General features: G+C 47.3%; 1 protein-coding gene and 1 long non-coding RNA gene across 3 annotated transcripts in view; one reads left to right on the top strand and one right to left on the bottom strand.

Annotated features, from left to right (window-relative positions):
• The window catches only part of MRAS (muscle RAS oncogene homolog), a 62175-nt gene that overhangs the window by 8807 nt on the left and 32086 nt on the right, over positions 1-21282 (top strand). For both annotated transcript variants that reach the window (XM_019663924.1, XM_019663923.1), the window contains exon 2: positions 12172-12382. In XM_019663924.1, coding sequence (XP_019519469.1) covers positions 12190-12382 — 193 coding nt within the window. In that variant the 5' untranslated portion in view covers positions 12172-12189. The remainder of the gene's footprint in view (positions 1-12171; positions 12383-21282) is intronic.
• The window catches only part of LOC109394120 (uncharacterized), a 25742-nt gene continuing 15402 nt past the window's right edge, over positions 10943-21282 (bottom strand). The window contains exon 3 of the long non-coding RNA XR_002126382.1: positions 10943-11908. This is a non-coding gene — a long non-coding RNA (uncharacterized LOC109394120). The remainder of the gene's footprint in view (positions 11909-21282) is intronic.

Below are 21282 nucleotides of genomic sequence, written 5' to 3'. Positions count from 1 at the left end.
TATACGGGGTCAGGCCCTCATCCCACATATGTAGAAATGGGGGAGGTGCTCCCCACAATATTTCATCATTCTTCCCAGAGGATCTCTCCTAGTAGAAGTTCTCTGAGTATATCATTTATTTTTCTTTAAAAATTACCTAAGCATTGACGAAAGCCTTTCCCATCTGCACTATTTCTGGGGATTTCGGAGTGGGGACTGTGCTCGCTGGCCGCTTGGCCACTAGCAGGGATCAGCTGCCAGACTTTGCATGCGTACGATGGTCTTGGCTTCCTCATTTCCTCGCCCCACTAAGCCAGGCTGTTGTATATAACAGGCTTTCACCAAGGCCTTATAGGAAAGGGGGTTACTCATTGCTCAGAACAGGGCAGAAGTTAAAACTAGTCAGACATCTTCTCCTTGCTTGCTCATGCCCTGGGAGAATTTCTCCCTCGCTGTTTCTTTAAGTCTAGTTTACTGCCACTTTTCCAGGGACCAATTTTCCTGGACACTTTCCCCCAGAGCTTCTGAAAACTCCAAATTTCCATTACTTTTGATTGCAGAGCAATCGTGACATTTATTCTAGACTAAGCTGTGGCCGTACCTTTTTATATCTGAAAACAGCCATTTAAGAGCTCGTCTGAACAAGAACTAAAAACCCAGTCCTATACCTTCCCATGACCAGCAGGAGCTCTGGGATTATCACTTTCATTGGTACTGGCCAGATAAAATTTGTAAGTTAGGCCTTTTTTCTCCATGACTAGAGCAAACCCAAGTGTTAATTGTTTTTCCCCTTCCTGTTAGAACATTTTGCAGAGTAGCTGTGGGGATTACAGCTGATGCAGATCAACAGATATTTATTGAGCACCTCCTTGTGCCAGGCACGTGCTAGAGACCTGAGATGCAGTGGAGAATAGAACAGAGAATGGGCCCTGCCCTCCTGGAGCTGACAGTTTAGTGGGGATGACATATCACACCATAACAATTAAGCAATTGAGTACCAGCGTGCAAAGTACTTTCAAGACAGACAGCTGGGTGTTTTGGAATAGTATAACAGTATTCTCACCTAGTCTGGTTGTGGGGGCGATGGGGGCGGTCGGGGAAGTATACGTAAAGTACTTAGCACATGGTCCGGACTTAATAAATCGCATTATAATTATCAGCCCTGGCCACAAGAGTCAGCCTGATCCTACCTCCAGCTGGTTGCTGTTACCATCCACCAACAGTAGTTTTGCCCAGAGAGGTTTATAGTTTTTCCAAGATCACACAGCTAGTAAGTGGGCCTGTCAGATGCATTTCCATGTTCCTGACACCTGCTCTGCCCCACGCTTTACCATCCAGTGATCGTCCCCGCCAGATGGGCTGTAGGGTAGGACATAGGTCCGCAGCTTTCCCCTTTCTTTGCACCCCTGAAACAAGCCAGCATTGTGATCATTCCTCTAGTCATTAGACTTCCTCGTTGAACCCTGGGGGATCCCAGCTGAGTGGCTGGAGTCTCCGTGTAGACCGGATGTACAAAGTGATGCAAAGGAAACGCTCACCTCCCTCTCCTCCCTCTGCCCTGAGCGATTTGGGACAACCTGGAAAACAGCTCCACCAGGCCCCAGGCACCCTTCTGGCTAGTTTGGTGGAGGAGGGCACTGGCAAGGCTTCCTACAACATACTGATGATGATAATACTAGCAAACGCTTCACATGCTGGCCACTGTTCTAAGTACTGTATTTGCATATATTAGCTCACTCTGTCCTTATAACAATCCTGTGAGGTGGTTACTGTTATTAACAGGTGAGGAAACTGAAGCACAAATGCTTTGAGCAATATGCCTAAGGTCACAAACCCAGCAGAGGGGCAAATGCTTTCATTCATGACTTTTTACAAAAGTGCTATTCGTAGAAAAAAGAGGGATGGGAGTCTGCCCCCGCCCCCGCACCCCCACCCTGCCAATAGTGGCTTCTGGATGGGTCCTACCCCTTGAGAGTGGAGCTGCTTTGCCCACCTCTGCCCTCTAGGGCTAGCCACCCAGCCTGGCCAGGCTGCTTAGGAGGGCAGGGAAAATGCAGCAGCTGTTTAGAACTTGGGGAGAGAGGTGAATGGGCTTAAAATCCTGAGCTCAGAAGGGTCCCTGAGAAGTCACCCCGCCCCCCCTCCAGCAGCCAGACCCTCCCTCCTCCTGAGACCGGCTTCACAGCCTTTGTGAGAAAACCCCCACTCCCCTCAGGCTGCTCATTACCATGCCTGCCTCGTTTTCAGGAAGTTTCCCTCTTATTTTGCTCCTTCTCAGCTCTCTGAGTCTGGGAACTCCTCTAAAATGGAGATTGGATTGGCTGTCCCCACTTCAGGGTACAGCCTAGACCCTGTTTCTTCTTATTTTAGGTTAAACATAAAAATTGTCACAGTTTTTATTAATGGTGTTTAACAACTTGAATATAAATGACGGAAACAAATCAAAGCAGCAGTCATTTTTGAATGTGCCTTTCTGCCCTCCACCTCCCCCCGGTTCTGACTTCTGACACACTCCTGGAGTGGGCTGAGCCCACCCCTAGAAGATGGCTGGACTGGAAGTCTCCCTCAGGGCGGGTAACCCCTGCTGCTGCTCCTCCCCACTGTCATTTCCACTTCCTTGAATCGCACCACACTTTATTGCGGCCAAAGGGCTAAAGCCTGGCCAAGCCAAGGCAGTGCAAAGAGTAGCCTGCCTTGGAGTGGCCATGCCACTGGAAGTGTGCATGCTAAGAACCATGCCCCAGGTGGTCAGAGGTGGCGGCAGGTGCCTTTGTTTAGCGTATAGGGTGTAAAACTTTTAAATTGGCAGCCAACATTAAAAAAATCAGTTTCACATAAAAATTCAGATTTCTGGCTATTTTTTAAAAACTTAAACTATCTGGCAATCTTGTCGCAGATATACTCGTGTAGCAACGGTCAGCTGGTGGAGGGTTACAGTGGTCTCCTATTGGCTACAGGCCTCACCTTTCCCTATTGCCTGTCCTTGCCCCCTTCTGTCATTTAGCGACATGTCCCCTGCCAGCACATGAGTTTAGGATGCCCATTTGTTTCCTGAATCCCTCTTTCTGCTGCCGCAGCGTAAAGCAGTTGAGATGGTGGTCAGCCGGTTCTTGGAGGGCTAGCGTTTAGCCATAGTCAGCCCTGACAAGAAGCATCCATCTGGCAGGCAGGGGCTGCTGAGGCTGAGGGATGCCTGCCTCTGGCGTCCAGGCTTTCCCTCTGCTTTCTGTCACCACCTCTGCCCTTCTCCTGGGCTGCTTACCAAAGGGGGCTGCTGAGAGTCCCTGGAGTCCATGAGATAGGACGCTCTGGGCTGGGGCAGCCTGACAGGCAGCCTGTGAAGTTGTGTTCTGGGTAGCTCCACACACCCCCACTCGGGAGAAAGAGTATGAGAGGCTACCTTGCTGCCATGAGGAGACTCTGGGGACGGGGTGTGGCGTCCCCAGCCCAGAAGGCAGAGATGGTCAGGGAACTGCAGGGGCTCAGTGTTTGGGGGTGTGGGGGGCAGGGAAGAAGCTCTTCGTTGTCACTTGCTCCTCCTGCTGGGCTGGTGCCACATGTGTCTCCCTTAGGAGGGCTGCTACCCCACTCCTCTGGGCTCTGTGTGGCCCTTGGGCATAGCGCCCACACCACCTCTGCCCTACCCTACCCTCCACCCAAGCCAGACTCCTGGACGGCTCCCAGTGTCAACCCTGCATTTTGGAAATACAGACAGCAGACAACTGGAGCAGCTCCATGCAGAAAGTTGTGCCAGGCCTCTGGTGGGATCCTGAGATAAAGAAGAGGAGGACCAGTCCTCAGCCCCCCGGCACCATCCTAGCAGTGGAAAGGTGATGATGAAATAGCTCCCAGCTCCTAGAGTTGGGGGGAGAAGAAGAGGGGCACACTCCGAGAAGAGGCAGAATGGCCATGTGGCCCAGCTGGGAGCTTTGTGGTCACTTGCAGACAGAGCTGTGTGGCCTTGCACAAGCCACGGAACTTCTGTGATCTCAGGGTTCCTCATCACTAGCCGGCTAAACAGTGCCTGCTTGGTGAGGTGGCTGTGCGGAGTCCAGCGGCATGATGGCTGCAGGGTACTCCGGCTGCCTGCCACCTGCCACCTGGTCAGTGCGCCACAGATGCAAACAAGGTGGCTCAGGGTAGGAAGCCTCTGGGAGGTAGGAGAGGGCCCAGGAGGGAGCATGAGTTTGGGAGGCTGGGTTTAAGAAAGGCTCCCTGGGGAAGACAGGGAGACTGTGCCTTAGAAGGGGTGTTTTCCCAGGTGGAGGAAAGGGAGTACAGACAGGGAACATTCTTTGGCAGACTTTGTAGTGCCCTGCCAGGGGCTGGAGCCCTGACAAATCAGGCCATCCCTGTCCTCAAGGGTGTTGTATGAGGGGTCAGCAGGAGCAGAGTCTGCACACGGGAGCGGGGGTGCTGGGGCAACGTAAGGCAGGCCCACCTGCCATGTCAGTGGGGAGAGCTTCAGGCGCCCATGGGCGTGATTTCCAGCGGGAGCAGTGTGCTCAAGGGTCAATTGAGGGGCGATAAAGCTGGAGTGTGGGGAGTGCAGTGCTGGTGAAGGCGGGCCCAGGCAGAGGGCAGAGCCAAGCCACTGAGGTGGACATGCCACATGCGGCAGAATTGCTAGGCCTTGGCCTGGATTTGAGTAAAGGGATGTTTGAGCTGCTAGGGGTGGGGGGAGAGGGAGAGTGCCAGGCAAAAAGGCGGGAAACGGGGTCTGGAGGCCACGTGCCTGTGGAGGGCTGTTGAGTCCAGTTTATGAAGGGCTGAGCCTGAGTAGGCCAAAGAGGTGCTGTGAGGAGGCAAGGGGCTCACAGGAGCCCCCGCCCCCCAATGTGGGCTGAGGGGACAGCCTAACTCAAAATGGGAAGGCAGGCAGGACAGCGGCCTACCAGGCTTTGGGGAGCCCGAGGGCCCTCTTTCTGGGGAACCCTAGAGTGTCCTGAAGCTAGACCTCCGTGGTGGGGTGACCACCAGCATGACCTTTCCAAAGGGCATGCAGATATCTGTTGAAAGCTGAGAAGTTCTCCTTAGCTCTGGGTGAGACTGCCCCAGCCCCTAGGAAAATATTAATAGGCCCTCAGGACTGAGAATAAGTATTTAAACATAAAGCCACTTCCTCCTTTCTGCCCCTAGCTGCCACTCAAGGAAGCTATGAGCCAGGCTCTGCCAGAGGTGGGGGGAGGTGAGCCCTGCCTCTCTGTGGAACCTGACCGTTTGCAGGTATGAACTCAGGAAGGACTCTGGAGAAGCGGGAGGACTTCCTGCAGGAGGGGGACTTGGGATGGACTCGGAAGGATGCTGCTGATGGTTTGTTTACTGAGCATTCACTATGGGACAGACACAGGGCCAATACATGTAGCCTTTCATGACCACCATGAGGCAAATGCTGCCACTGTCCCCACTTTTACAGAAGAGGCAACCGAGGCGCAGAGGTAAATAACTTGCCTCAGGTTGCAGGCTGTCTTGAGTCCATAGCTTAAGCTCCTTGGTAAGGGGTTTTAGGTGAGGGGCCAGCCCCAAGCTGGGCAGGGAGCAGCCTGTGTGCAGGACCATAGGAGACAGGCTGGGGCTGGGACCAGCACAGTGGAGAGGGTCCCAAACAAGTGCTGGAAAATGGAGGCCTCAAAGCCACCTGGTGTTCTCACAGTGCTGGGCAACTGCCTGATCCCCCCAGCTCCCTCCCTGGTCCTCAGGGCAGGCCGCCTCCTGGCAGTCTCAGACCTATGTCCTGTTTGGCAGACTTTGTCCCAGTCAAGATGAGGGGCATATCTGTTCCCAGTGACCGGCATTTGCCCTGGGTGCCTCTTGGGCCTTGACCTCCTCAGCGGCTCCTCCCGCAGCGGGCAGCCAGCTGGCCTTGGAGGCCTCCCTGACTCTGACAGCAGCTCCCTGGCTCACTGCTGACCTCTTCCCAGAACTCCTGCATCTGCAGCCTGGCCTGGCCTGACTCCACACCTACCTACCACTCTGCCAGCCATGAGAGGATGCCTAGCATGACAGGCTGGCCATGGACTCGAGAGCCACACTGCGTGGTTTCAGATCTTGGTACTGTCACTTTCTAGCTGGGTGACTTTAGAAAAGTTATTTTACTTCTTTGTGTCTCAGCTTCTTCAACTGTAAAATGGGGATAATCTAGTCACACCTCATAGGGTTGTGAACGTTAAATGAGTGAATTTGGTAAAACCTTCCAACAGCATCAGACACATTGCTTACATTCATTAAGTGTTCCTTTTGCTTTTAACATGATCACAATTGTAATTCTTATGCCAGGTGGCTTCTGCATACCTGCTCTGGGACTCATAGTGCTGGGTCACAGATAGCTAAGCTCCAGGCCCTGTCCAGGAGGCACTCTCACACTAGCGGGTAAAACCCAAGTGTTAACAGTTGCGATACAAGGAAGCACATGGTATTTGGGGGTCGTGAGTAAGCCCAAGAACACTGTGTCCCTCACCTGGCTTACTTTAAGCATTAGCCTTCACCTGGATCTCTGGACTCCTGATCATTTATGCCCTGCTGCTAGCAGTCCAGGTGTGATCTTGGCAGAGGAGTTTGGATTTGATGGGTAGAAAAGCAGGGGCTGATGTATTAACAGAGACTTAGGTAATACAGTCTGTTAATTGTATTAACAGAAGACCTGGTTATCTCCAGAGAGAATAGTGGTGCAGGGACAGTGCTGGACTTGGGTTAGCAAAGGTGTGAGACAAAGGGCTGGAGCAAAGTCTTGAGGAGGGGAGAGTGAGGCCTCAATGGTTGTATCCAGAAATGAGCAGGCGGGCGACCCCTAACGGTCCTGAGCCCTTCCCATGACAAGATGGCCGCTAGGTGTGATGTTTTAAAAGGAACCAGATGAGTAGTGGGTTAGGTCTGGGATGGCAAACAAGTTTCCTCTCTGGACCACTCGCCTGGCTCTGGCTGCCAAGAGTGCTGCATTGAAAAGAGCTCTAAGACTGAGCAGGAGAGAGGGCCATGATTGATTAGTGATGTCTGCTATGGCTCTGGGAGTGGGAGGAGTAGCACCCATGCCACATAGTCACCACCTAGACCTAATGATGTTTAAGGTCCTTTACAGCATAAAATAACACACACGGTTGGGTGGGTGGTTCGTCTTAATGGAGTGAGCTGAATGCATTGGGGACTTCCTGAAGGGGTTGAGTGGCGCAATGACAGCACTGGGCTTGGATTAACAGGAGTGTGAAACAAAGGGCTGGAGCAAAGTCTTAGGGAAGGGAGAGTAAAGCCCTAAGGGTTGCCAAGTGGCCTAGACCCTGGCGGGGCTGCACACCATTTCTGTACAGCCTACAACTCCGCAGCCCTCGGGAAGCTGCCCATTTCTGGGAATTGTGCAGAGGGGAAGGGCAGCTCTTGGAATGCAGAGCCATTTCCTCCATGTGGGCTCGGCCCCCAGTGTGCCCTCATCCCCCTGAACTGGGAACACCCACATATCCTAGAGATGAAATTAGCTTCCCAGGGCTGATTCAGCTTAATGTGAATAGAAGTCTATTCCCTCTCCCAAGAGCACCATTAATAGTGACTGTTTCTCCCTCTTCCAGCCTTATTACCTAGACAACTTGTAGCTCTGATGGGGCTCGGGAGAATCTTATAATTAGTATAGAAATGGAAAAGCAAAAAGCAGTAAAAACTAAACCTTCAATAAAGTTGGCAACATCTTTGGGAGAGGCCCTGGGTTGGCTGCTGCCCCAGCTCTGAGGAACTGTGGTTCTATAGTCAGGGCCACAGAAGCAGCCAGAAGGATGAAGAGTGCCCCATGGGTTAGGGAAACACGATGACAGTCAAAGAAAAGTCCTGCGATACTGCAAAACTATATTACCAAAAGGATTCAAGGCAGTATCGTGTGACAGTTCCATCATGACCTTCGGCGTCCGGCCAATCCACTGCAGATGCCCACTAAATGGTGGGGGTATTGCTGCTTTGTAGCCTCTCCTGGGCACCATTTGTCCTGGGCAGGACTATATGACACTACCTAGGAAGTAGTGGTGGCTGGGAGCATGGGGTGCATGGAGAGGCCAGGAAACCCATGGACGCCTTGACAGTGTCTGCAGCCAAAGCCATTTCTTTCACATGTGCCTACTTGGGGGTATTCTTTTGCTCTGTAGAAGCCCTAGAAACTGGGAACCTGGAGAGAAGGGGGCAGATTTTGTAATATAACCACTGAGCACTGCTGCTTGAGGGAGCTACTAGGGCCCACCGCTGTCCTAGGCATTTATATCTGGTACACAATAATATTTGGTTCCCTGGCAGCCCTAGGTGGTACAGGGCTCTTAGGGCTGTGAATGGGGCAGGTAAGTGGTCCAAATCACTGGGGTCTACCAGACTGGAGGGAGGCCAGGAGCCCAACTACTGTGCATATCAATGCAAATACGCCCTTGCTGGGGAGCCCTCCAGCTTTTGTTTGTTTACTGAGGCTATATATATATATTCTTGAGTATCCTGCTCTCCTGTTTTGTAGATGAGGAAACTAAGGCTCCTGGAAATTAAGAAACTTGCTCCAGGTCACACAGGGAGTTCATGTCAAGAGTCCATGGCAAGCTGCCTGGCTATAGAGTTCAAGGCTATTACTGACCCTCCAGGCTGTTCCCCCTAAGAACTGAGGTGGGCTTTGCACAAGACTGCTCCCGGGAGGTCTCCGACCCCCAAAAAATACTTTGAAAATTTCTGGGTGAAAAAGTTATTCTGGGGTCGCAGTCTCCCCTGCCCCTGTGAGAAGAACTGGCATCACCCCCTGCTTCTTGGCCCAAGGGAAGGCTGGGTGGCTGGAAGGCCGCACTGGGGCAGTGAGGAGTCACGGAGCAGACCCCGAGCCTTCCATGCCTCAGGCCCTGCCTGGCCAGTGAGAGGCGAGGGAATGAGGAGATGTGGCTCTTGTCCTCATGCAACTTCCCAGCTGCGTGCGGAGGTGCGTCTGCCATTCAGAGAACAACCGCAAGCTATGCATGATGGCACTAACCATGGGGAGAGAAAGGGAACTAGAGACAGCCCCAGAAGTTTATTTCTTGACTTAAAGATGCATAGCGTTTTTGTATACACATTATTAAGGTTGTTGAGGCAGCGATATTGCCTTTTAGGAAGAAATTTCCAGGAGAAGCGAGGGTTTGCATTGCCCGTGGACTGGGAGGGGCGCTCAGAGCCGTGGTTGCCACAGGAACCAGCGCTCAGTGGCCAAATGGCTGCTGTTCCAAAAGTTGGTTTCTGAGTGGAGGGGGCTGTCTGGAATCTCAGAGCCGTTTCCCATGGAAACAATGTTCTAAATGATGGGTGATGTTCCCACACAGGCCTATTTAATCTGATTGCAATGGAGCTGAGATGGCAGCGGCGGAGGAGGCTGAGAATCCGTGAGCCTCAGAGTGGGGGGACCGACCATAGGAAAGTCAGATTCTCTCTCTCTCTCTCTCTCTCTCTCTCTCTCTCTCTCTCTCTCTCTCTCNCACACACACACACACACACACACACACACACACACACACACATACCACAAAGCTAGAGAACAAACATATGAGCACCTTCTCTGAGCTGGACACATTTCATACATGTAAGTTTTATGCTTAGGGCAATCCTGCAAAATATGATTCTCTAAGAAACCCCACCTTACAAATAAGAAACTGAGGCTGTGAATGGTAACTTGCCCATGGTCACTCAACTGGTCCGTAGAAGAGAATCCAGCACAGAAAACTGGTAGGGAAACTTTAAGAAGAACCCCAGGTCCACCTATACCACCCTGCCACCTCAAAGGGGCTATCCATGACGCCCAAATGGTGAAGAACCGACATCCTAGAGTGATCTCTAGGGTGCTTTCTAGTTGAATAGGCTGGAGAAGAGAGGGGTGTCGTTTGCTCCTTCACCACCAACCAACTTTTTATCCTGTGGTGGCTTTCATCTTAGCCCGTGGTGACTTTAAAAAGATCTTTCTTTATACCACGTGAGACTAGCCTATTTTGTAGGAGTATGGTGTACGCCCTTTGGCATTTTGACTGCCCTCCCCATTTACAAAGACATCATTTAGTCAGGGGTTATTTTGGGGGAGGTTGAAGACTGGGAAAACATACCCATCCGGAGAAGAACCAGCCAAAAGCCTTTATGAACTGGGAGATTTTCTGGACTCATTCTCCCACCCTGGCAACCCCTTATTTTCTTCCTGGGCTCACAGTTGCTTCCAGAAAGGTCTTATCTGTGTGATTGGTCTGACTTGGTAAGGAAGGGATACAGTCCCATCATCTGGCTGCGAGAGTTGCCGCTTAGCCCTCTGCGTGGTGGGGGCTGGTGCAGTGGTGAGTAGGCTGTCTGACGGTGGTTTAGAAGTGCCAGTGTTGAGCTAGTTCCTTCAACAAGCATCTGCTCCATGCCGGTGCTGTGCCACACTTTGGTGCTACAGATGGGACAAGATGCATTCTCTGCCCTTGTGTGAATAATAAATGTATAGAAGATTTGGGCCGGCTGACTGGCTCAGTTGGTTAAGAGCTTGCTCAAGAGTGCAAGCTCTGAGCAATAGCGTCGCCGGTTTGATTCCCACATGGGCCAGTGAGCTGTGCCCAAGCTGATCTGCTGCTGAGCTGCCAACAGGTGGCAGGATGACTCACCTGGTGAGAGTACGTGCTCCTAACAACAAGGTTGCCTGTTCAAGATGGTGGGCTGCCTGCAACTAAAAACTGAACTTGGCACCTTGAGCTGAGCTGCTGCCCGGGTGGCTCAGGGGATAGAGCGTGCGCTCTTAACAACAGGGCTGCCGGTTCATCTCCTTCATGGGATGGTGGCTATGCCCACCTGCAACTAATTGAACACAGCACCTTGCGCTGAGCGGTGCAACTTGACTTAGAGCTGAGTTTGCTGCACCCTCCACAACTAAGATTGAAGGACAACAACTTGGCTGTTCCCCTTCCCCAATTCCCCAATAAAAATCTTAAANAAGCATGAATCTGCAAAGCCTGTATTCTGAAGCTCCTGGGCTTCCCCGAGGTGTCCTGCCTCTAATCCTTTAGTCACCAGGGGCAGGCCTGATTTAGAGTATTGCCTGCGCAGGCCTGCCTTAGGAGCAGATCTGAGAGTCCCACTCTATTCGGTCTTCTATTAAGAAAAGGAAGGCTTAAAACATTACAGCTACATGTTACTTAGTCTGGCATTTAAAAGGATGTCCCCTATTTTGGGAACTTGAATCAAAGGCTGGTTGATTGAGGCCCGAGTGTAATTCTCACACCTTCTGGGACTGAGCGCTTCTGGGGTCGTGTGTAGCCCTGGGACGGACAGGACTTTGCCTGGGTATCCAGAGCCCTGAGGTCCTGCTTCCCTGGAGGTCACACCATGGTGGGCAGGAGGGAGGTGCTAAGCAAGGGATGCCTTCCAAGTGCTCTGAATACTGGGCTTTCTCTTCTTCCAAACTCAGAAAGAACAGAAACATGGCAGCATGACAGCGGTAATGATGGTGACAATGATGAGGAGGAGGAGAACGATAATTATGATGACAATACTCATATTTATTGGGCAATTACCATGTGGAAGGCCCATGCTAAGCCCTTTGCATATGCTCTTTTAATTCTTACAGAAACTATTGTGGTAGCCCCAGTTGTTATCTCCCTTTGTAGATGGAGAAAATAAAGCACAGGTTCACACAGCGAGCAATGATTTGAACTCCCCTTTTGTCTCCTGTACTGTCAGTCTGTCAATCTTTTCCCACCGCACACAGCTGAGCCCTGTGCCTGTGGAAATGGGAGTTGAAATGTGGGGTTGTCAGGGGAGACGGGGGGTGTGGCCTGGACTATCAGGACCAACAGACACACTCACCTGCCCTTCTTGCTCCTTGCCCAAGGTCCTTCAGAGGGCCAGGTGCTCCGGTTGTGACCTGAATCTCAGATCAGAGATTCATAAGCTCGCTCGGGAAGTCGTCTCTGTGGTTTCCACACAGGATGCTCACAGCCTTGTGAGAACCACAAACCTGGTTCTTGTTTTCTTTCGAGGCTTCATTGCCCTTGTCCTCCCAGAGTCCAAGAGACAGGAGTTGGCTGATGCCAGGGGCCAGGAGCCAGGCTCTCCAGTGCCTGTGGGACCCCCAGACTTTGGAGCAAGCCTNTATAATTGGGAGTATTTATTGATCTACAAAAAGGCAGGAAAACCCATGACTGTTCTCTGAGTCAGAGAGGAAAAGGCCCCTGCCTCATTCCACATGTCTTGTCTCCCCAGGTCTGACCCACCAGAAACATGGCAACCAGCGCTGTCCCCAGTGACAACCTCCCCACGTACAAGCTGGTGGTGGTGGGGGATGGGGGTGTGGGCAAGAGTGCCCTCACCATCCAGTTTTTCCAGAAGATCTTTGTGCCTGACTACGACCCCACCATCGAAGACTCCTACCTGAAACATACAGAGATTGACAATCAGTGGGCCATCTTGGACGGTGAGACCTGGATTGCAGCCCTGCATAGGGCTGGGATGTTACATACAGAGGGTCAAAGAAAGTTGACAGGGTTTAGTGGGGCATGATGGTTTCCTTCAAGTTGCCATTATGAGACAGTTGCCATTATGAGGCAGTTGGTACAAGGCTGTGTATGGTTTCCAGGGTAAATTCTGAACAGCTTTGTGGAAACCGAAATATGTATTCAACAAAGAGACAGGGCTAGGATCATGCCAACTCAATGATGTCATGTTTGTTATTTCTTGCTGATCAGAAGCTCTGATCAACATTTACAGATGTCTCTAGCTAATAAAAAAGGGCAAAATAGATTACCGTATTTCCCTATGTATAAGACGCAGCCTTTTTCGAAAAATTTGGGGTCTAAAAACTGGGTGCGTCTTATACAGTGGTTGTATGAGCGCAAAAACAAGCGCGAAAGAAAGCGGGAAATGCAAGTAAAAAAAATCTACAACCATTGTATAAGAGGCACCCAGTTTTTAGACCCCAAATTTTTCAGAAAAGGGTGCATTTTATACATGGGGAAATACGGTATTTCTTAATAAGCATAGTTTATTTGATAATTGTCCCTTGAAGGGAAAAAAAACTTGCATCTGACATTGTGTTTTTAGTTTTGTCTAAGTTAGCCTAGATTAGCAGTTTTCAAAGTGTGGTGGCCAGGCCAGCATCATGAACTTCATCAGGGAACTTAATCGGCAATGAAAACCTCAGGTACTGCTGAGGCAGAAACTCCGAGGGTGAGGCCTAGCAATCTGTGTCTTAACAAGCCTTCCATGTGATGCTGAAGTTAGAGAGCCACTGCTCTAGATTCTACCCGAACGTTGCTTTATACTCTGAGTCGCTCTCTTAAAAAGCCATTAGTCATAGGATGTCACTCTACGAGGGAAGCTTTGAAAACCACTGGGATATAAGTCCTCTGTCAGATATGTGGTTTGCAAATATTTTCTCCCAGTCTGTGGCTTGTTTTTCATTCTCTTAACAGTGTCTGTCAAAGACCAGAGTTTTTAATTTTCATGAAGTCCCGCTTATCAGTTTGTTCTTTTATAGATTGTGCTTTTGGTGTTGTATCTTAGAAATCATCACCTAACCCAAAGTCACAAAGGCTTTCTCCTATATTTTCTTCCAGAAGCTTAATGGTTTTAGGTTTTCCATTTGGGTTTATGATCTACCTTGAGTAAATTTTTGTATATGGTGTGAGGTATGGAACAAAGTTCATTTTTTTTTTTTTAAGATTTTTATTGGGGAATTGGGGGATGGGAACAGACAAGTTGCTGTCCTTTTGTTCTTTTGTTCTTCAGTCTAGTTGTGGAGGACGTTGCTTCACTGGCCCAAGTTGGCACCATCATTGTGCTCTTCCCAGGCGAGGCAGATCAGTCGCCGGCTTCTGGACGGCCATTCACTGCGGCTGCTGGCCGCTCATGCTGGCAAAGTTCACTTTTTAAATATGGCTTTGCAGTTGTTCCAGCACTATTTGTTGAAAAGGTTGTCCTTTCCCCACTGAATTGCCTTTGTACCTGTGATGAAAATTGGTTATACGTATATTCTATTTCTTTGATCTGTATGTCTGTCTTAACACCAATACCACACTTTCTTGATAACTGTAGCTTTATGATGAGTGTTGAAATCAGGTATTGTTAAATCTCCAGCTTTGTTCTTTTTCAATTTCTATATGAATTTTAGAATTGGTTAAATTCTAAAATTCTAGATTTTGATTGGAATTGTGTTGAACCTGTAGATCGATTTGAAGAGAATTGACAGCTTAATAATGTTGAACCTCCTTACCCATGGCCACAGTATCTCTCTCCATTTCAGTCTTTTTTAATTCCCTCATCAATTGTCTTGTAGTTTGGAGTGCACAGGTCTTGTGTATATTTTTTGTCAGCTTTATATCTATATCTGTATTATAAATGATATTCGGTTTTTATTTCAGTTTTCAATCTTTTGTTGCTAGTATATAGAAATACTATAGAATTTTGTATATTAATCTTGTAACCTACAACCTTGCTAAACTCACTTATTCTAGCTTTTTTTGTAGATTCCATTGGATTTTCTGCATAGATGATCATGTCTGTGAGTAAAGATAGTTTCACTTCTTCGTTTCCAGTCTGGACGGCTTCTATTTCTTTTTTCTTGCCTTATTTCACTGGCTAAAGACATACATGTCTTGTTCTTGATCTTAAAGAGAAAGCTTTCACCTTCTGCATTAAGTATGATGTTAACTATAGGTTTTTTGTTTTTTTTATAGATGCCCTTTATTAGGTTGAGGAAGTTCCTTTCTATTCCTAGTTTGCTGAGAATTTTTATCAGGAATGGATGTTCAATTCTGTCAAATGCTTTTTCTGTGACTACTGAGATAATCATGTTGTTTCTTTTTTAGTTTGTAAATATGGCAAATTATATTGATTGATTATTCTAATGTTAAACCATCCCTGGGGTAAACCCCACTTGGTCATGATAAATTATCTTTATATATATCATTGGCTTTCATTTGCTAAAACTTTGTTTAGAATTTTTGTGTCTATGTTCTTGAGAGATATTGGTCTATAGTTTTCTTGTAATGTTCTAGTAATGCTGGCTTTATAAAATGAATAGGGAAGCATGCTCTCTTCTTCAATTTTCTAGAAGATTCTGAGCAAAATTGGCATTACTTCTTTCTTAAATGTTTGGTAGAATTCACCTAAGAGGTTTTCTTTATAGGAAGGTTTTAAACTACAAATTTAATTTCTGTAATAGATACAGGGCTATTCGGGTGATCCATTTCTTCTTCAGTGAGCTTTGGTAGTTTGTGTCTCAAAATTTTGTTCAGTTCATCCAAATTATCAAATTTATTGGCATAGAGTTATTCATAATATTCTCTTACTGTCCTTTTAATATCTGCAGTGATGTTACCTCTTTCATTCCAGACATTGGTAATTTGTGTCTTCTCTTTTCTCCCTGATCAGGCTGGCTAAATATTTATGAATATCATTGATTTTCTCAAAGAACCAACTTTTAAGTCTATTGATTTTTTACATTTTACTCCACTGATTTCCACTCTTATCTGTATTATTTCCTTTTGTCTACCCTACTTTGGATTTAATGTGCTCTTCTTTTTCTAACTTCTTAAAATGGAAGCTGATGTCATTGATTTGAACATTTCTTCTTTTCGTAGGTATTCATTTGGTGCTATTAATCTCCCCTAACTGCTCATTTAGCGGCAGCCCACAGAATGTAATAAGTTATGATTTCATTTTCATTGAGTTCAAAATACTTGCTAATTTCCCCCTTTGATTTCTTTTTTGTCCCATTGGTTAGTTAGAAATGCATCATTTATTTCTCCAAGTCTTTAGGAATTGTCCAGAGATCTTTCTGTCATTGATTTCTAGTTTAATTTCATTTTGTCAGAGAATGTACAGTATATGATTTGAATTCTTTAAAACATATTGAGGCTTGTTTTATGGCCCAGGATATGGTCTATCTTGGTAAATGTTCCATGTGCACGGGAAAAGAAGTGTATTCAGCTGTTATTGGATGGAGTGTTCTAAGAATGTCTATTAGATCAAGTTGGTTGATAGTGTTGTCTAGGTCTTATATATTCTTATTGATTTTCTGTCTACTTGTTCTGTTAATTATTGAGAGGGGGTCTAGAATGTCAGAGTATAATTGTGGAATTGCCTATTTTTTCCTGTTAGTTTCTGCTGCATGTATTTTGACACTTTGTTATTAAGTGCATAAATGTTTGGTACTGATACATCCTCTCGATGAACTGACGCTTTTATTATTGTAAAATGACATTCTTTATCCCCGGCTTTTCCCTCCCTACACTGTGGCCTAGAAACAAACTCAAGGCAGTATGCTGGGGATTCATAGGTGTCCTCACCTCTTTTATATCCCATCTCCTAGGGGTCACCATTCTTTGTTGCCTGATGGCCAGTGTCTTGAAAACCATGTTTTATATATTTAGTCTGGCTTTTGGTCATTTCAGGTGAGAAGATAAATCTGGTCCTTGTTACTCCATCTTGGCCAGAACCAGAACCATATCATCACTTGAAAAAATACAACAACTTCGTGTATATACTAAAAACCACTGAATTTTAAGTTGAATTTTAAAATGAAAAACACTTTTAAAGGGTGAATACTATGGTATTTGAATTATATCTTAATTTTACAAGACACCACCCTTCAGGGGCTTGTCTGCAGCCCTGGAACTTTGAACAGTTACATCAGGTACCAAGTATGGTCCCCACCTCAGGGACTTTGATTTGGTGGTCTCTCTGTCTAGAATGTTATTGCTGCAGAAATACATTCTCACTTCATTTAGGTCTCCACTCAAATGTCACCTTATCTAAGAGGTCTTTCCTAAGCGAACCATCTACACTAGTACCTAACCCAACCTTGTCATCTCTGTCCCCTTGCCCAACTCTTTTTCTTTATTCTACCTTTTACTGTTGAACATACATTTATATTTGTTCAATACATCTATTTGTTTGTTTATTTGTCACTCCCCACTAAAATATAAATTTATGAGAGCAGGGACTTTATTTTATTTACTGCTATGTCCTTGGCATCTAGAATACTGCTTGGCTCATAGTAAATCCTCAGTAAATCTTTGTGGAATGAATGAATGAATGAATGAATCCTAAACAATATATGTGCAGTCACAGGTTTGATGTGCTAGCTATATTTTTCTTTTTTTTTCTTTTTTTGATTTTTTTATTGGGGAATTGGGGGAAGGGGAACAGACAAGTTGCTATCCTTTTGGTCTTCAGTCTAGTTGTGGAGGACGTTGCTTCACTGGCCCAAGCTGGCACCATCGTTGCACTCTTCCCCGGTGAGGCAGATCAGCCGCCGGCCTCTGGACGGCCGCTCACAGTGGCTGCCGGCTACACACGGTAGCTTATGGCAGCCCACTGCAGCAGGGGTCGAGCTGCCGTTCACCATCTTAGCTGCAGAGGGCAGTGTCACTGGCCCTCATATGTCGATCCAAACCGGGGCCCTCTGGCGTCCCAAGCCAGCTCTTAACCAATGCGCCACTTGGCCGGCCCTATATTTTTCTAATGTACATTAAAATAAATATATATAACTATTAAAGTTAAAAACTTATATTTATGAACTTTCTAAAATCATCTCATACATCACTCATTTGAATATATAATTTGGGATATACTGAGTTAAAGGAATGTAAACAGGTTTCTTTACTACAGGACTTAAAAAAAGCTTCAATATATATGACCATACATTGGAAGCACATTTGTAGGACATATTGTCTTTAGGATTTCCTAAAAGGACCATTTCTTGCACCTCATTCTGGGATATGTCTACAGAAAACATTCTGAAAACTTTCATAATGCATGTGAGAGAGCAACGCCATGCCTGATACATAGTTGGAGCTCAATAAATATTATTTCCCTCTATGGCCATATAAACTTCTCAAATCTTTTAAAAAGTAACTTTAGGTATTAGATTCATTTCTGAGGGAAAGAAAGTTTTCCTCAAGGGTGGCTTTGAGAAAGATTTTATGGTAACATTTATAGCAGTAACAGCAGCGAGAGGGAGGCCAGACGTTACTGTGGAAGCATGAATCTGCAAAGCCTGTATTCTGAAGCTCCTGGGCTTCCCCGAGGTGTCCTGCCTCTAATCCTTTAGTCACCAGGGGCAGGCCTGATTTNTATATATATATATATATATACATATATATATAGAAGATTTTAGGTATGATGGTGGTTTCTGAACCAGGAACTTCAGGTCTCACACCTATAGTAGAGGCAGTCCCTCCTAGGGGATACGATTCTGGGGCCCAGGCCTCACCTGTGTAAGGTGTGTGCTGTCCCAGGGCCCTGGGGGTATGCAGAGGACTCAGTGCGGCCCCAGGGCATTCTGGGAGAACCCAGAGCTGCCCCAGGGAGAGATCAGAGTGGGAGAAGCTACAGCACAGGTACCACTGGAGAGGTCAGCAATGGCGGCCAATGATGACATCCCTGAATGTCTGGTGAAGGAGCCCAGACTTGACCCATCAGCTATGGGCAGCACTAAAGGGTTTTTCACCATGAGGGACCCAGTCCAATTTTCGCATTCACTGCACATTCTAACCTTATTCCATTGAGTCTGAGTTGGGAGGGAACCCTGAGTTGGCTCTTCGTGGTCTCTCAGGGGCTCAACCCCTGACTGCAGGGCACTGTAAAAGGAAGGGGGTCCTCATATGACCATTTCCTGCCAGCCGCCTCCCGTAGCAAACAGAGGGCAACTTTTAGCAAGTCCCCAGGTGGTTCTGCTGTGGGTGGTCTCAGCACAGACCCAGGTTCAGTTCATGTCCTCTAGCATGTTTATTAATGTAGTTCTTATCTTGTTTTACTTTGAGAATAAAATCAGGAGAAACAGTTTTCCTTCATGATACTTTCCCACCCACTTAGTATTTTTTATTTATGTCGCTGCCAGCAGAGAATGGAAGGGAGCTTTGAAAACAGCCTCTTTCACAGACAAATGTGTTTATCCTGGCTCAGTGTCACCATCCACGCCAGGCAAGGACAGCAGTTAAGGAGGGGCAGTGAGGAGCTGACACCATGCTTCCCGGACCTGAGAGGCAAAGGAGAGAGGGAGCTGGCCCCTACCCACCTCTCCCATTCCTGTCTCCCTCCAACTCCTCTCTGTCAGGTGAGAGAGCTCAGTTCATTGAAGTCTCAGCTTATCCCCATCTTTATAGAGAGATGTGGAACCAGATGTTGGGGCTGCAAGGGGGCGCCTAGCCTTCTATCCTGCAACAAAGGAGCTTAAATCCCCACAAAGGAGAGGGAATCACATGTTTTCAGGTGACCTGAACATTTTATTTTGTTGAAAATATTTTAATGTTAAGCTTTTCTCGTATACAAATATAATACATGCTTGTTGTAGAAAATAGAAAAATCAAGAAAGTGCCCTGAAATCTGTATTACACATAGTCACCTGCTCATCCCTTCTATGCCTGGATCTACATCTAGACATGGAAGTTCATAGGTGGGTGACCTCATGGAGGCAATCATATTCACTTGCCGTTTTACAGCCCTTTTGTTTCATACATAATATAAACTCTATAGGTTAGTGAATAACATCTGTTTTCATAGCTGCATAGTATTCCATTGTATGGATCAACTTTTTCTTAACACCCCCCCACACCCAACATTTAAGTTATTTTAATTTTTTTCCTGATTCTTAACATCTTTTTACAGTTGTCTGAATATCGCCTTAGAATATTCAGACAACATGTATAGACTCGCAGACTATACATGTGGTATAGCTGCGAGAGAGGGTACGTCCATTTGAAATGTTGATAGGTTTATGCAAGTGTAGTCGCAGTCCAGTTTTGACAGATTTGCACTTTCACCCACAGTGTATTAAAGCCCTTACTTCCCCACACTGCAGGGAAATCCTAAATGTCAACATCAAGCTTCAGTAACTGCAAAAGATTATGCAACGGCTCTCGCCCACAGCCCCATGCAAATCAGTGTGGCCACATAACCACATTTGTGTCGAACACCCTTTCTGTTGAAATCTAGACTTGAGGACTCCTTTAGAGCTGGAAATAACTGTAAAAATCCAGCCCTTTAAGCTGACAGGTAAGGAAACAATGGCTCAGGGAGGTCAGTGGCCTCCTCAGGCGGCAGCGATGCACACAGGACACCCAGTCCGTTGTCCTCCTGGGCAGTGCTGCCTCACACCCTACTACGGGACCTTAAGTTTCCCCGTCACACGTACACCGTACCTTTCCCCCTCCCAATTTGCGCAGATTCTTTCTCTTCTAGCACACTGAAATAGGATCAAGCTTTCACCCCCTCGGCTCAGGGTCAGTTTTCATGCTACCAGGAATGGCCTACCAGGAGGTGGTACTGTTTCCCCTGCAAGACCCACAGTCAGCAGCCTAGGTCCCTGGCAACAATGCCGAAATTGTTCTCCCCTCTCACCCTCGCCCAGTGCTTAACATTTGATGCTGTCAGCCTCCTGCTCTGGAAACTATCGGCTTCCATCGTAATGATAACAGATCCTGGCTTCCCTCCTGTTTTTCTAAACGCTCCTTCCATGCTCCCTGCTTGCCTCTTCTTTTTGTCACTTGGTGACACTCTTTCCAAAGGTCGCTATTTACTTCTCTGCTGTTGCCTCTTCACAATCTGTTCTTACGTTAAGGCCCAAACTATTCTTTAGAACCCTGGCCCCACATTTCCAGCTCCCTCCTAGTCGCCTTAACTCAAGGTTTCTCATCCTTGGCACTGTTGACATTTTAGGGTGGATAATTATTTGTCATGGGGGCTGTCCTGTGCATTACCGGATGTTTAGTAGCATCCCAGGCCTCTGCTGACCAGATGCCAGTAGCACCCACTTGGTTTTGATAACCAAAAATATCCCCAGACATTGCAAATATCCCGGGTGTAGGGGGGAAATTGCCCCTGGCTGAGAACCGCGGCCTTAGCTGGACTCAACATCATCGAAACAAAACTTAGCCCTGCTCCTCCCCTTCCTCCTCCCCAACTAGAACAGAGTTGACCAGATGCCACGAGATTCTAGCATGACTTTGTGCATAATAAAGGTCAAGAAGACCTAAGAGCCAGGATCACAGAATTCTGAGAGTTGGAAGGGCCCCCCACCCCGAGACCCTGAGCTCAGGTGGCTAAGCTGTTGGGGTCCTCTCTCCCTTTAAGCAAAGACAGCCTCAAATCCTTCTCGGCACGGCAGCCCAGTGGTCAGAGCTGATGTGAAAGGTGAACCTCCATACTATCCCTGCTCAGACTCATGCCTTCGTGTTTACCTGTCCAGGTATAGGGTGAAGTTTAGTGGTGGGAAAGCTTCTTTTTTTTTTTTTAAGATTTTTTTTATTGGGGAATTGGGGGAATGGGAACAGTGCTGGGGAATTGGGGGAAGGGGAACAGACAAGTTGCTGT

Source organism: Hipposideros armiger, unplaced genomic scaffold (assembly GCF_001890085.2).
Source record: "Hipposideros armiger isolate ML-2016 unplaced genomic scaffold, ASM189008v1 scaffold_410, whole genome shotgun sequence".
NCBI classification, from domain to species: domain Eukaryota; kingdom Metazoa; phylum Chordata; class Mammalia; order Chiroptera; family Hipposideridae; genus Hipposideros; species Hipposideros armiger.
Note: the sequence above shows the minus strand (reverse complement) of the source record. Positions and strands in the feature narration are given on the sequence as shown.